The 15,365-nt window shown below is 39.5% G+C and overlaps 1 protein-coding gene across 2 annotated transcripts in view; it reads left to right on the top strand.

Moving 5' to 3' along the window:
• LOC134211519 (protein tamozhennic) overlaps positions 1 to 5,823 on the top strand; it is a 32,480-nt gene extending 26,657 nt beyond the window's left edge. For both annotated transcript variants that reach the window (XM_062688434.1, XM_062688435.1), the window contains exons 3-8: positions 150 to 228; positions 466 to 586; positions 652 to 831; positions 901 to 988; positions 1,052 to 1,132; positions 3,491 to 5,823. In XM_062688434.1, coding sequence (XP_062544418.1) covers positions 150 to 228; positions 466 to 586; positions 652 to 831; positions 901 to 988; positions 1,052 to 1,132; positions 3,491 to 5,484 — 2,543 coding nt within the window. In that variant the 3' untranslated portion in view covers positions 5,485 to 5,823. The remainder of the gene's footprint in view (positions 1 to 149; positions 229 to 465; positions 587 to 651; positions 832 to 900; positions 989 to 1,051; positions 1,133 to 3,490) is intronic.
• The last annotated feature ends 9,542 nt before the right edge of the window (positions 5,824 to 15,365 follow it).

The following is a 15,365-nucleotide window of genomic DNA, read 5'->3' as shown; positions in this document are numbered from 1 at the left end:
TTACAGCTGCTCATCCGGGTATTTAACGTCATTAACGGTATGGCGTAGCGTCGTGCTCGAGTTGTGGTTCGCCATCAGCGGAACATGATGAAAGAATAAAAATAATTATCGAGGTACTAATCGATTTTGTGTAATTCCTTTTATTCCAGATTTAATTTTCCAACACTTGTGTAACATGCCACACGAACAGAAGTTTTTTCTACCCCCTACTGTGAGAGTACTGGAAAAGTAAGATTCATTAGACTTGAACGCCCTCTTAATTTGATGATTCCAATTAGTGCACGCATAAGAATTTTGCATGTTTTGTATTATTCTACAAGCTTTTTTGTAGATATTTACGTTTAACAAATCATACCCAAAGCATTTATGAATTTGATATGATTTTATCTAATATTTGCAAAGTTCTTATACACGTACAAATTTTGTCTGAACTATCGTTCTAACATTTCCGACGTTTCCGTTCAGTTCAATCGCAAAGTTGGAAGACTTTTCCGCATACAAAGCAGCTATCGGATTTGATGCAATCAGCCAGTACGCAAATAATCTATTTACAAAACCATGGCGAAAGGAGTACAAGGTGATCAAGGTAATAGCGGTTTTATTTTGTTTTTCAAATTTGTCGATCGATAACTGTCTGAAACCAATTCGTAGATGTACTCTGGGTTCTACCAGCACGAAATATCGGCCAATCTGATAGGAGCAGAAATCCTTTTCGAAGAGATGGGATACCGAGCAATGCCAAACCAAACATTGGTTCTGGAGGGACCCATCTGTCCGGATCGGGTTACAAACGTCTCGAGGGATGCCATCACGGCTAACGTAGAGTGCCAGGTAATATTCTTTTTTGCAAGTCTTTGCAATCGAAAAATGTATCTTAACAACGTTTTTTGGTGTTTGCAGATAATGAAAGAAATCTGTCGCCAACTGACTGAAATGTCCCTTCCTGTTAACTGGAGTGATATCTACAGTTTCCGGCAATGCAATAAAAGTAATGTATTCAACAGTTATTTATTTGGGTGTTTCTTGTAACATTAGGTATGCTTTTTTTCAGTGAACGTCGTGAAATCTGTGCAGCTTATGTCTACCCTTATTCAGGAGAAACACCAGAAAACCCAACAAGCTAGGCGAAAAGGTATTTTGCGATCGCTTCCGTATGAAACATATTCATAGTATCCTTTCTTTTGGAAATTAAAACTGTAGAATTTGCAATCAAGTAGACTAGGTCCTAACCATGAAATCCATCTGTATTGAAATCTATCATATTGCTCTATATGTGATTCCTTTAATATCATCTTGTACTTAGTGCGATATCAGTCATAATTAACATCATTTCATGCTCCAATTTAATCAGCTAATGGACATTCTGATCAAATTTCAATAATTCTCATGTTGATCTATTTATCGTTAATTGTAATAAACTTATTGTTGACATAAGTTGAGGGCTTTTTATAACTCATAACACGTATCAGTTCATTTTTGTTTATATTTCACAAAAGGACTACATACTTAGGGTCCATTTCAATACCACTCTCCCTTGTGTGCACGATATTTTTAATTTGTAAAGAGTATGGGGTAACGTCGATTTTACGGTGTTTTATAAATGATCCTTTCTCAGCCTAGCCTATACAATCAACCAAACATCAATATTTACTGCAAAGTATTTCTTGCAAATTAGAGTAAAATTTATTGAAAACAAGCTATGTAAACTACAGTGGTGTTCGGAATATTAGCAAAAAGGCCGATTTCCATACAAAATAACCAACTTTACTTGTCATAAGACGAGTTCGTACAATTTTATTTCATTCCACCACTTGATTGTACTTTTGACAGGTACTTATTTCAACCTTAACAGTAAGGCCGTCTTCAGGGTCTAGTACTTGACTCGACTTGCCAAATCTGGCATGCTGTAACTTAGTTCCCCGATGACCGAGTGAAATATGTTGAAATTAACATACACAAAATTTAAAATTTATTGAACAGCTTGTTGAAAAATGACATACTACTATTCATTCAATTGTTTTCCAATTATTTACAAAACAAAAACTATGTTTTGCTGCTATTATCCCGAACACTACTGTATGTGGCTTTGAAGTTAATGAAGAGATGTGTTTTAGGTAAATATGTTCCGCCGCATTTCTACCGTATTCGGCGTACAGCACAATTGGTTTTGCAACTGGTTTTAGCTTACGACGATTGCAGAAAATTGAAAAGTACCTTGTAAGCAGCATTCAGCGGTTTAATAGTGCAGGAGTTGTAACAACTCAGGTTGTAATAGTCCATTTTCCATCCAGTAATCCGCTTTTGCTTTTTCGGAAAAACATTTTCCCATCAAATCTTGGCAATTACCCAATATAGCGCTCTCTAATCAATGCCTTGTCTACGTATGTTAGTGGCTCTGCTTATAGATGACAAACGAACGAGATTTGTTGTTTTCCAACCAGCCAATCTCCACATATGCTAATTGGAGATCTGGAGCTGCAAACCTTATGTCGGGCGTGCGCGCTTCCAGGTTTGTCGCTTTGTCGTTGTTCTTCATAGTGCTCGGTACAACGTACAGCTGCTCCTTTGCTGGGTGGTCTTGATCTTTCGGCTAGCCTTTCACTCCGGAAAGTCGAGTTTTTTCTGTTTTGCGCCAGCTTGTATTATGCTTCGATAATTCTCACGTAGTGTTGCGAATAGCTGATTAGGGGCTATCCACATACCACGTGGACAGGTTTTGGTCAGTTTAATAGACCTCCCTCTCCCAGCATGGACAACTACTCTTATAAATTCTCAAAAAATTGTATGAACCGTGGACATTCGCCATACACCTCCTCCCCCCTAAACTGTCCACGTGGTATATGGACAGCCCCTTACATTTGCCGTCACAATCAGTCGTTTCTCTGATCCGGAACCACTGTACCCTGTGCAGTGGCTGTTGTGGTGCTACCTTGTGTAGTTCAATTGTGGTAGATAAATCCAACTTATTTTTTATGTTATTTATTATCTCTGTAGCCTGAGATTCTCCGTTACAATCGTTGATCAATTACCTAGTGCAGTTTTTATTCTTTTCGGTAGTACAAGTCAGCATTTTTAATAATCAACAGAATTATTTACAACTCGGAAGACTGCAACTAGCTCTTTTATGGTTCTAAAGACAACTAGACCAGAAAAGCTATTTTACGTCCTCGTGCATTGAGAATTAAGTTCGTGTTTCTTAGAGGTGTCAGTAATCAATCAACTTTTTCATAATTCTTCATGAATTCATTTTTAATTTCCTTCTTTTATTGTTATTTTTAAAAAGCTAGGCATGTATTTTCTGGCTGGAACCCTCAAACTTTTATCTTACATTAGTTAATTACCCTCGTATACATTTCGCAACATCCTTCATCTAGTGAGTATAGTATTGCATGCATTTTAACTAGCATTTCTTCTGACACATTCTTATCATCATCAAATTTAGTGAATGGATCGTTTTTATTTTTTTCTCTTTTTTCGTCCGCTAATCTAGAATCGTATAGCAGTACGCAAGCGCCAGCAGCTAGTTCTTGTAATTCTTGCAATCCGTATCAGTTTCATCCCCACGTACAACAGCAGCAGCCGCAGCAACAATCGCTGGCTCCTCATATGGCTGTCCTCCCTCAGCAAGTTCCTCCGATGTCCTTCTGCGGTCCTCAGTCCTTGTACAATACCGTTCCATGTAGTATGCATAATCAAACACCAGGCCTAGCTTACGGTTATCATCATCATAATAATTATCAAAGTTACCTGCCGACCTCTTCCTTTCAACCTCATGTTCACCCATCCAACCACTCCTCTGTGATGCCTCCCCTTCCACCTCCCCCTCTGGGAACAATACCCCACTCCAAATCATTGGACCATTATCAAGACCCTGCCGCAGCTATGTACAACTTGACCGCTTGCATGCAGCGGCACTCGATTGATCAGGCCTTTGATTATGCTGCAGCATCCTCGGCATCACACTATGGCGGACCGATGGGAATGGGTCCCCCCACTGGAACCTACGATGTTGTTGACAGCTGTAACATCCCATTCACCAATCATCCTTACAATGTTTCTGGTAATCGGTTTCCGCTGCCCTACAATCTCTCCACGAACCTGGGACCTGGAATGAATGGAATTCCAGTGAAGCAAAACGGAAATGAGCCTTTTTTCCAAACCAGTATTAACGGGTACCAACAGATGTCGCCATATTACCATCATCGAAGCAGTAGCAACGGTCAAATTTATGGCCAGCAAACACAACCCCAAAGGCATGCTACAGACCTCTACATGAATCACAATTTTGATTACTCCGGTACGCAAACTCCTACATCAATTTTGAGCAAAAAGAAGACTTCCTACGACGATTACGATGTTCCTTCGGTACGACATGGCGCGGATGCTAATAGTCCTGGAGACCTCATTTATATCGACAGTCTAGAAGAAGACAAGAAAGAACGAAAGAAATCTGAACGTGGCTCAAAGAATACCGACTTGCTTGTGGATTATGAAACTAATATGCTTCCCGAAGCTTTGGCCGAAAGGAGTCAGCATACGCATCGCCATCCTCACTTACATCATCAGACATCGCGAAACTCACGGCAATCAGATTTCGACAGCTACGAAGATGAACAGTTGCTAACTGGAGCAAATCAGCGAGCAACAAATGTGACGAGGCGGATTACGAGCAAGAATCAGGACGGGATTGGTTCGTACGAACAGTGGAACTACGTATTTCAAAACTTGGAAAAACAGGGATACATGAAGGATTTGGGTGAAAGGGGTGACTTACTAGTCGATGTAGACGGCGAAGAACATCCCGAAGTTACCAACACAAGCAGAAACGGTACCATAAAACGTACCAGCAATGACAAATTGAAAGCAATGAAGGCTAAATCAGCAGACAAAGTCGACGGGATACGTATGCCCTCGTCAAAGCAATCACAATCAACCAAACACGACCGAGACAACGAACGAAACGAAGCAGTTGCTCGATCTGCGCAAAGGCCCATATCAGTACAAAAAGTTGTTAAACCCTCTAGCAATAACCAGACAGACAATAGCCACCAGAGAGCTAATCACATTAATAATCCCACTCACTCTGCTGATAGTGGAACAATCAGTAGACGAAACTCCACCACGCGCAAGATTTCGGTCTCCAGTAAAGAGAACGGCATATCCGGCAACCCAACGTCCAGCTCCAGTACATACGGTGGTGGAATCCTGGTCAATCACAATAACGCTCCCCACACTATAGCATCTACGTCAGCAAAGAAGAAAACCAGCTTCGACACGGCAGCCGCTACCATAATAAACCCAGACGACAGCCGAAATCCGAATAATAACGGTTGTGGAACTAGCAGCGAATGGAATTGTGAATTTTGCACATTTTTGAACCCCGAGTCCAGACGCATTTGCGAGATGTGTTCCAAGAGCCGGGACATCAATTTGAGCAGCGGAACAACGACGACGACCAACAGCGGAAAAGCGACCTGTGTCTAAAAGAACTCGTAATATTGTGATCAGAACGTGGGACGGGCGAACCCGAAGAAGATAAATCGACAATGTGAAATGGTTATCATGTGCGGGGAGAAGCAAATTAATAATTCGACCAGCTTACAGGTCACCTAACTAGTCAGAAATCAAGAAATATATATAAAACTTATTAAATATACATTAAAATTGTTATACATTACACTATTTTTAGATCACCTAAGGCAGAAGAATCTAATGTCTAACATTTGTAGCAATTTCTAAACTAACTATTGTAAGCTCATGTTTCCCCCATTATAAAAATTTTAATAAAATAACTTTTCTTTGTTTGCTGTTGACAAATGAAAACCAGATTGTATTGGAAAATATCCGAAATTCATTTGTTTTCAGTTCCATAAAGAAACTTTAACTTGAAAGCGTCCTTGGGACGACATGTTATGTACACATAGAAAATTATTATTTTGATAAAATGCTTCGAACTTTTGCATTAATTGAGGTACCCCCCTTTTTATCGCTGTAAATGAAAATAAGCATAGCTCATTAGATATAGGGGGAAAGTGGGGCAAGACAGTCAACACTGATTATGACTTAAGTGAGAAATGAGCATTATATTCACATTATTATTACACGGAATGGTTAACAATAATGTTAAAGGGCTGTACAACTGAAAAACGCAATTTGAAAACCTCACTTGTTCTTGAAATATTAATTTTGGGATGATTTAGTTGAAATTCGAATTTTCTTATAAATTTGTAGTTACATAGTTTAAGGTTTAAAGCCTAAATGACTCATTTTAATTTGAGGATATTCAAAGCAATTATGATCAAAAGGATATTAATTTTTGTATATGTTGGCTTGGGGCGGTATTGCCAACTGTATTAGGAACAAGGTCATCTCCAGGAACATAATTCCTAGAAGTGCAAGAAATGTGTCATCCGTTCAAATTAAATTTAGCACCCTTTTGATAGGACCCTTTTGGTCCTTGCTCGTCTTGCCCCGAGGGGGTGGCCATATCGCGCCTTATAGTAAATATAAGCATCATAAAAACACCTTTTTTAAAACCAGTTTATAAGATACTGAAAAGTCATTAATCAGTGTTTATTGATACTTATGTCAAAGGCAGGTCATTATAAATGTGGTTCCATGGACAAATCAGCAGAATTCGAAGGAATTTAATTGTTTTACAAGGGATACCGCTTAGGATGGTCATCTTGCCTGACTTTCCCCTGAAGATCTGAAAACTAATGGGTTTGCAGAAATCGCTCTCAATAGAAACGAACAACGATAAAAGAGAAGCAAAAACTGTTCCGAATCATAACAAGTCATGATAACAAATTTATCAAACTTGTATACGACCCCCACTCGCATATCAGTCCCATACCGTTTTTTTTCGCATACTGAGAAAATAGCCATTGAAGTTCCAAATCGCATCTTGCATATGAAACTTCAAAAAAATCTAATAAATTGAAACATCATCGTATCTTGCTCAGCGATTTAGTTTGATCGAAACATCGTTTAGTTTTGTGCAATCAGGTCATGTAAATTTTTGGTGGGACTGTTATGCGGGTACTTTCAAAATGGGACGCACATGACTTGGTGTTTTTTTCACTGATGAGCATACAAAATCACAATTTTTATTATGATTTATGGAAGTACATTAGAAATGAGCCATATTCAGTGGGTTAACTCAAAAGTGACGAAAAGTCAAATGGGACTGTTATGCGAGTGGGGGCAGTATACAAGTGCGAAAAAACAGAATCGGATAGGCAGCCCCCACAGAAAAATGGTGATTCTTGCTTTGTTTTCGCTCATTTCGTGTTGGTTACTGCACAGCTGTGTAGAACAAGTTGAAATGCATCATCAGAGCCAGTGCTCCCCGCATTTGGAGCTTTCTAAAAGAAATTTATCATGGGGTATAGCCTCCCGAATCAGTTCTCTATCATGACAGCTGGCGAAAAAAGTCTCTCGCGGTATGCTACATATCGTATATGTATACAGAGATGATAAGTGAGAAACTTGTTCATTCTCTTTAGGATTCAATCCCTTCTAACTGTATATATGGCTTAATCGTTAGTTATTTATTTTAATATTCATCAAAATGTGGAACTTTCCAATTCAAATTAAGTTAAAGCATCAAGCTTACTACAGAACTTATGTATGACTATTGGTATCGGAGGCTTCTGAGCCTGTGGGAAGAAGGATCCGTGTTTTTTGAAAGTAGGCTTCCGCGCCTCTAGCTTCCGCGCAGGGCCGGATTTAGTGGGGGGCCGTGGCCCCGGGCCCCCACAAATCTTATGTACCAAAACCAACCTTTTTGGTACATTTTGGGGCCCCCACATACCGTCGGCCCCAGGGCCCCCTTCCGGCTTAATCCGGCCCTGTCCGCGCCTCTTGAAAAGAGGTTTCCGAGCCTCTGAAAAGGAGGCTTGAGCTTCTTGAAAGGCGGCTTTATAGCCACCTTAAAAAAGGCCACTGAGCATCTTGAAAGAAGGCTTCGGAGCATCTTGAAAGGACGCTTCTGAGCCTCTTGAAAAGAGGCTGCCGAACATCTGGAAACAAGTTGCCGAATTTTTTGAAAGTAGGCTTCCGCGCCTTCTGATCAGCGTATCTTAATTCTTGTGTATACATGGATCAGACAGTGTGGCGAGAGAAGGCAGCGCGCGCAATAAATAACTGAGTGAGCTTGTCTGAATGTACGTCTCATGAGACTCATCTCATGCGCTAGGAATATACTTAGGCCACGATATTATTGAATGAAAATTTCCCGCCAAAGTTGTTTTACGGCCATTAGCTGTTGTGTTCAAAGGTTTGTCATGGCAGTGCGACTCACCAATGTTAATGTGAGGTGCAAACACTTCGTGAGACTCGCGTGCGCTAAAGTTTATGTGCGCGTAGCAATCTATGCTCAATCTCATCCTTTTTTATGCGGGCTGATGTCTGTTCTTGATAAGAGGCTTCTGAGCCTCTTGAAGGGAGGTTTCCGAGCCTCTTGAATGGCGGCTTTCAAGCCACTTTAAAGGAGGCTTCTTGGCACCTTGAAAGGACGCTTCTGAGGCGCTTAAAAGAACGCTTCCAAGCCTCTTGAAAGAAGAATTTTAAGCTTTTTGAAAGAAGTACTCCGAGCTTCTTGAAGGGATGCTTCCGAATCACTTAAAGGTGGCTTACGATCCGCTTGAAATAAGCCTTCCGACCCTTTTGAAAGAAGGTTTCCAAACTTCTTAAAAGGAGGCTTCCGAGCCACTTGAGACTTACGGGCAGTGATGGGAAATGTCAAAAAAATGTCATGGGGTTGCTATTACTAATTTGCTAATAACTTTTTTCAAAAGTCTTTTACAACTCGGATTTTTTTTATTAACATGTAATGCTTAAAGGATCCTACAACTTTGCCAAACAGGTCATTGTTCTAAATATACAGTGTGAGGCATGATAACGAATTTAAAAAAATGTCACGGAATGTCATGACATTAATGTCATTTGACACTAATTCGGCTCTCACGCCGCCATTTTCAGTTTTAGAGCAATGACCTATTAGAAAAAGTTTAAGTATCCTTTGAGTGCTTTATGTTTATATAAAACATACGATTGTAAATTACTTGTGAAAAAAGTTAATAACAAATTAGTCCCATGACATTGATATGACATTTCCCGTCACTGCTTACGGGCCTCTTAATCGGAGGCTTCCTGGCCTCTGGAGGAGACTTCTGGGCATCTTGAAAATAGGTTTCTGGGCCTCTTAAAAGCAGCCTTCCAATCCTCTTAAAAGCAGACTTCCAAGCCTCCTGAAAGAAGGCTTCCAGGACTTCGAAATTTTTGAAAGGATGCTCCTAAGCCTATTGAAAAAAGGATTCCAAGCCTCTTAAAAGGTGGTTTCCAAGCTGCTTAGCTGCTTTCCGAGATAACCGAGAAGTGCAGAAAGATGCTTTTCGAAAAAAAAAAGTTCATGAGAACCGCTGGTCTAAACTATCGTACGCGTACGCCTTGAAATCGATAAACATATGGTGCGTTGGACCTGATATTCACGGCATGTTTGCCGTACAGTTAAGATCTGATCCGTTGTCCAGTGGCCGTCAACGAAGTCAGTTTGATGAATTTTTACAACGTGATAGACGGCGGAAGATGTTCTGGAATATCCCTTTGTAGGCGGCATTGAGGATGGTGATCGCTCGAAGCTTTTTCCTTTTTTTAGATGGGGCATATGACCTCTTCCTACCGCTCCTCCGGTAGTTGTTCTGTTTTTCAAATGCTGACTATCAGCTTGTGTAGACAATGGACCAATAAATAAGCAAAATCTGCCGCTATGAAATGAACAGACCGCGCCACCGTATACAAATATGCATATACAGTGCCGCCGTTTTGTTTCCTGCGGTGAGTTACCTTGATTGATCCATTGGGCAGCTTTGAAATGCATAAACCAAATTAGTTCTACTCGCGAAAGTAAAACAAATGGTTCATTCGATGAAACTTTTCTTAAAGTTTCTTTCATTACTATCTCAATCTCAATCTGCAACAATAACAATGTTCATTTGGCTCACATTTCGACAGTTCTCAATGCTCGATTGGCTCAAAATGGCTACTTTCGCACATCTCTCATTATGTATATGATCCCTAGTTTTTTTTAAAGGTTGGCTTGCACGGCCTGACACCTAACCCCCTAAATTTTCGAAGAACGTATAGTTGAGGAAAGTTTGAGAGAAAAACGATAATTAATTTTGTTGTTATGCAATCGCCCAATTTTGATAACTCAGGTTGATGCAGGGATGCCAGATTTGAAGATATGTCTTCAATTTGAAGACATTTGAATCTCTGTGAAGACATTTATTTCATGAAGACTTTTTGAAATATTTGAAGACTTATCTTCTTATTTAAAGATACTTGAAGACAATCAATAAGCCAGCGAATAGAAAATATAATTTGATTACTAACTTATAAATTTTGCGACTTCTAATGCAGATAATAAATATAAATATTACCAAAGTTGTACATAATAGACTAATATCTCGGGCTAAAAATTCCAAACGTAAAAACACATTTACACTAGTCGGTTGATAAGGTTAATAACTGCAACGCATTTTAGACTTTGGTAAGACAATTATTTGGAGCTTTTCATTGGGATGTCTTCACTAAGACGAGTTTGTAACATCCCATTTAATTCCACCACATGATTGTACCTTGACAGATACGCATTTCGACCTCAACAGTAAGGTCGTCTTCAGTGTCTCGTACTTGACACGACTTAGTTGACTTTTTATTTCAAACGGCAAATAAAGGATCGAATTCCCCCAAAATTGAAATGAGAAATTCATCTTTATTTCCACATACAAATTTCTAAGTTCTTGCGGGAAAGTCATCTGAACTCCCAACTCCCACAAGAAGTTTGTCTAAGTTTTCGTGGGATTTGTATTTGAAATTTTGGAGATGTCTCTTCGGATTTCCCATGTACCACATTTTTACGGAAAGTTTTAAATTTCCACAAGAAATTATTTTCAATTTTCTCAAAATTTTTTCTTTGATTTCCATAGAAAATTCTTACGAATGTTGACAAGAAATTAAAATTGTTGTGGTTTTAAATGGATATTTCTCAGAATAGCCACGGTAAATTATTTTTAATTTGTACAGGAGAATCTTTTGAAAAATAATCAGAGGAATTTCATAAACAAATCCACCAGAGTTTTTATTAAATACTCTGTTGAAAGTTCAGGATAAAATTGTTACACTTTCTTGTTGAATTCTTCCTTGGATTCCTTTGATATTTTTTTCAAGAAATATCTTTGGGCACTCTGCCAGTATTTTAACTGGGAATCTCTCTAAGAATTTCTCTAGTAAATCCATCTCTGGAATTCTTTCTGAAATTCCCCATGAAGCTCCCCCAGGAATTCGTCCAGCAATTTTCAGTTTTCAGAAAATTTCTCCAGAATTTCATTTGGAAGTACCTCTAGGAGCTCCTCCATAAGTTCGTCCAGAATTTTCTCCGTAGGATCCTCCAAGAATTCCGTCGGAAAGTCCTTCAGTCGTTCCTTCAGAAATTCCTTAGTTTGTTTCTTTCATGACTTTCTCCAGCATTTCTTCCAGGAAGTCCTCTCGAAACTCCTGCAGGCATTCGTACGGAAATCCCTCCAAGTCCGGAAGTTTCTCCAGGAATTCCTCTTGGTGGTTCTCCAAGAATGTTGCCGAAAGATTCTCCAATAATACCTATGAAGTTATACCACCGTTATACTCTGGAATTTCTCTGTTATTTCCTCCAGGAATTCTTTTGGATATTTCTGCATCAATACCTCAGGAAGTTCCTCCAAAAAGTTATCCAGAAGTTCCGCCTGAAGTTTCTTCAGAAATTTTAATTGCTCAGAAAAATCCTCCAGGAATTCTTCAGGAAAATCCTTCAGTAATTCCTTCCAAAAATCCCTCCGGAATTCCTCCTGTAATTCCTCTGGAAGTTCCATTAACATTTCACTCGGAAGTTCCTTCAGAAATTTATCTGGAAGTTCCTTCAGAAAATCTTTTGGATGTTTCAACAGCAATTCCTCCCGAAATCCCTTCAGGAGTTCCTTTAGGAAGTCTCCGAAAAATCCATCAAGAATTTATCCTGAAGTTTCTCCAGAAATTCTCCCGGAAATTTCTTCAGAAAATCTTGTGGAAGTTTCTTCAGGTATTTCACGGTGAATTTTTCCTAATCCCTACAGGCAATTCTTTAAAAATAAATTCAAAAGAATTCCACAAGGAAATTCAGTTAGAAAAACCAGAATAATCCACCTAGCGTTAGTGATGCCTTTCTCGCATTTAGTTAAGACACCAACCTTATATGGGGTTTATATGGTCCGATGTACCATTTGCTTCATAACTTCGAAACGCAATGTACGATCGTTATAAAATTCAATAGTGATCAACAGGGCTTTGTCCCCTTTCGAATGAAACATGTTGCGAGAAAATCGGTTAAGGATTACTATACGAAAAGTTGTCTAATGTTTTTTATAGCTTTTGTGCACACACACACACACACATACACATACATACACACGGACAGACAGACATGTGCTCAGCTCGTCGAGCTGAGTCGATTGGTATATAATACTAGGGGTCTCAGAAGCTTCTATAAAAAGTTCGTTTTCGAAGTGAAATGATAGCCTTTCGGTACAACTTAGTTGTACGAGAAAGGCAAAAACCGTTGGAACTATATTTAAAGACTCATTAGAAAATCCAAGGGAAAGTCATTGCCCTTACTCATGAAGATTTAGAAGGGTATTCTTTTGAATTCTAACAATTCGAGTGTTAAAAAATAAACGATACATAAAACAAGGAGATGATTGAAATTACAAACCTATTGGATTTTGAAATTTTTTCACTGACAATCGTAATTTTGATATTGAAGACATTTTTACTCGACTGTGAAGACATTTGAAAATATCCCCTGGCATCCCTGGGTTGATGTCCTTTTGGTCGTTTTAACGGTTAAAAGATCAAAATCTCTTTCAGCAGAAAAATTCTATTGTGTCATAAAATCGAAAACTATTCCTCCTGTCGATGAAATCAAATTGAAAACAAATTTTGATGTTGGTTTTCGTTAACAATAAATAACTAATCAGTTTGATGCAGGCTACTTACATCCTATTGTTTAGCTCATGGCCGGATCGTAGCCAGGATGTCCCGGGCACTAATTTTATTTTCATATTGATTTTCAATGATGACAGCGGTGAGCGGGCTATGTCTATTGATGATTGCACCGGGCTTAGGAATCTTCTGCAAAATGAACTCAATCACGAAAATTAGAATTTAAAAATTTATCATCATGATACTATCATGATTTTAATTTGAATAATCGTCCCATGTTACCTTCGATGAAAACAATCCAAACTCGAGTCAATTTTTCACTAATTTCGGAATCGATTGGATCTAAAAGTTTTACCAACATTTTTAAAATGTAATGAGCGTAGGCCACACTTTTTCAGAACATGATACCGATTATTACTTATGTAAACGTGTTTCAATCTTCATTATCATAAAACGACAACTTATTTCTTTCAGTGGGACAAACTGACTCGAGTTTGAATTCTTACATCAAAGGTAACATGAGACAACTATGCGTAGAACGGCAGAATGGTGCATAATGTTGATTAGAGTCCTTTGCTAGCACACGGACGATCCCCTTAACATGGGGAACAGACGCTCGATAATATTTGCACCTCCAGAGTGGAGCAACCACTCCCCTCCCCTGTCAGCATACGACCATAGTTTCCACCGGGTACACGATCATGCCTAAGATTGCTCGTACCCCGGCAAGCACCACGGGGAGCTAGTGACAGGAGTTGCTGGGTAAGAGGCTAGCGACTGCAAATTGGGGTCTATTTCATTCTTTCAGGTACGCGAAGTATCAACGGTACACATTACCCACCATTTGCCAAGTCAAAATAGCGATTGGTTGCACATTGGTACCTATTATAAGATAGTATGCAACATTAAGCATTTAGCGTGCCCAGGAATTGAATCCTGAGAGAAAAAAAATCTGACACAAGCATGGTCTCGAAAGTAGAAGCATAAGCACTAGAACGCTAGTGGCGCTGTAGTCATTCAAATTATATTGCCAAATTATGCTTCAACAAGCATCAATCGAGTATTATTTATGTATCTGTTATATATGGGACAGTCAGAGATCTGGACAAATAACGTCTTGATTGGAATGAGGTGAAAACAAGAATGCTTTTTATTTTTAGTGTCAAAGTAACATAGATTGCTATGATGTTCTAGGCTTTAAGTTTAGCCTGCTAACACTATCATATTGTAGTGGATGATTGGTTTCATCATCAACATCGGTTTAACACTTGGACCGCACCAAACGGCATTTTGACTGACTTGTAATATTTTGTTCACAGTAATGTCGGTTTTGGTCAGTTTTTGATACCCCCCCCCCCAGCGTGGACGTTCGCTCATACAAATTTTCAAAAATTTATATGGACCGTGGACATTTGCCATACCCCTCCTCCCTAAACCGTCTACGTCTCCCCTGAGCAGAACCAAGCATTTTATCATGCATGACTCATCGGTGGGGGCTTCTTCGTATGTTCTGATTTTTAACACTTTTATCAGGTTGCGACAAACTTGTTGGCTCATGGCTTGTTATGATTGAGAGAAGTTTTTGTCTCTCGTTTATTGTTGTTCCTTAACAATAAATGATTGGCAGTGGCTGGTTTTTGTGGGCAGCAGGGACTATGTACAAGGGCTTGACGATCCCTCCCAGGCCATCTGCGAGTTGTGCCTAGGATGTGATGGGGTTTGACAGTGGGCCCTGTTAAACCTCTATAAAAAGCTGCATGTATCCGCAAGTAGGCCCCACCAAAGCGACCGTGTGCCGCTCAAAGCGCACAAGCCCAAGTCCTGGTGTTAGGTGAGACGCTAAACAGCCCTGACACGACGGCCCTCCGACGAGACAGGAGGTTTGTGCAGGCCCAATAAGCCGCCTGGAAAACCAATCATTACGAACAATATAAGAGATAATGCGACTCGATATAATCCTCTTATATACCGCACAGGCCACTTCGGCCTTAGTCTGAATAAATAAATGTATAACAGTGGCTGGTTTCCTATCCACCACTGCAACATCCAGGCGCTATCGCATAGCCAGCATAGAGTTAACCGCCAGAAATTTGTAGTGCAAGTTACCTTACGAAGGTTTTTCTAAATTATGAACTTTTCGTGAAAAACTATTACCGGTTATGTAGGAAGGTATCAGCTTGCGATGAAGGTGCTTAATTTTGAGGAATCGAACCTTAGATGCATTTCGCCATACTGTAACCGCTGTAACCAGGCTCAAAGTGGGTGATTCATTAAGAGCGAAATCTGCAATCCCTGACTGTGCTTTATCGGATAAGTATTGATGGTATTGATTAGAAATAGAACAAAAG

This window comes from Armigeres subalbatus, chromosome 2 (genome assembly GCF_024139115.2).
Source record: "Armigeres subalbatus isolate Guangzhou_Male chromosome 2, GZ_Asu_2, whole genome shotgun sequence".
Taxonomy (NCBI): domain Eukaryota; kingdom Metazoa; phylum Arthropoda; class Insecta; order Diptera; family Culicidae; genus Armigeres; species Armigeres subalbatus.
This window is presented reverse-complemented; position numbering and strand designations above follow the sequence as displayed.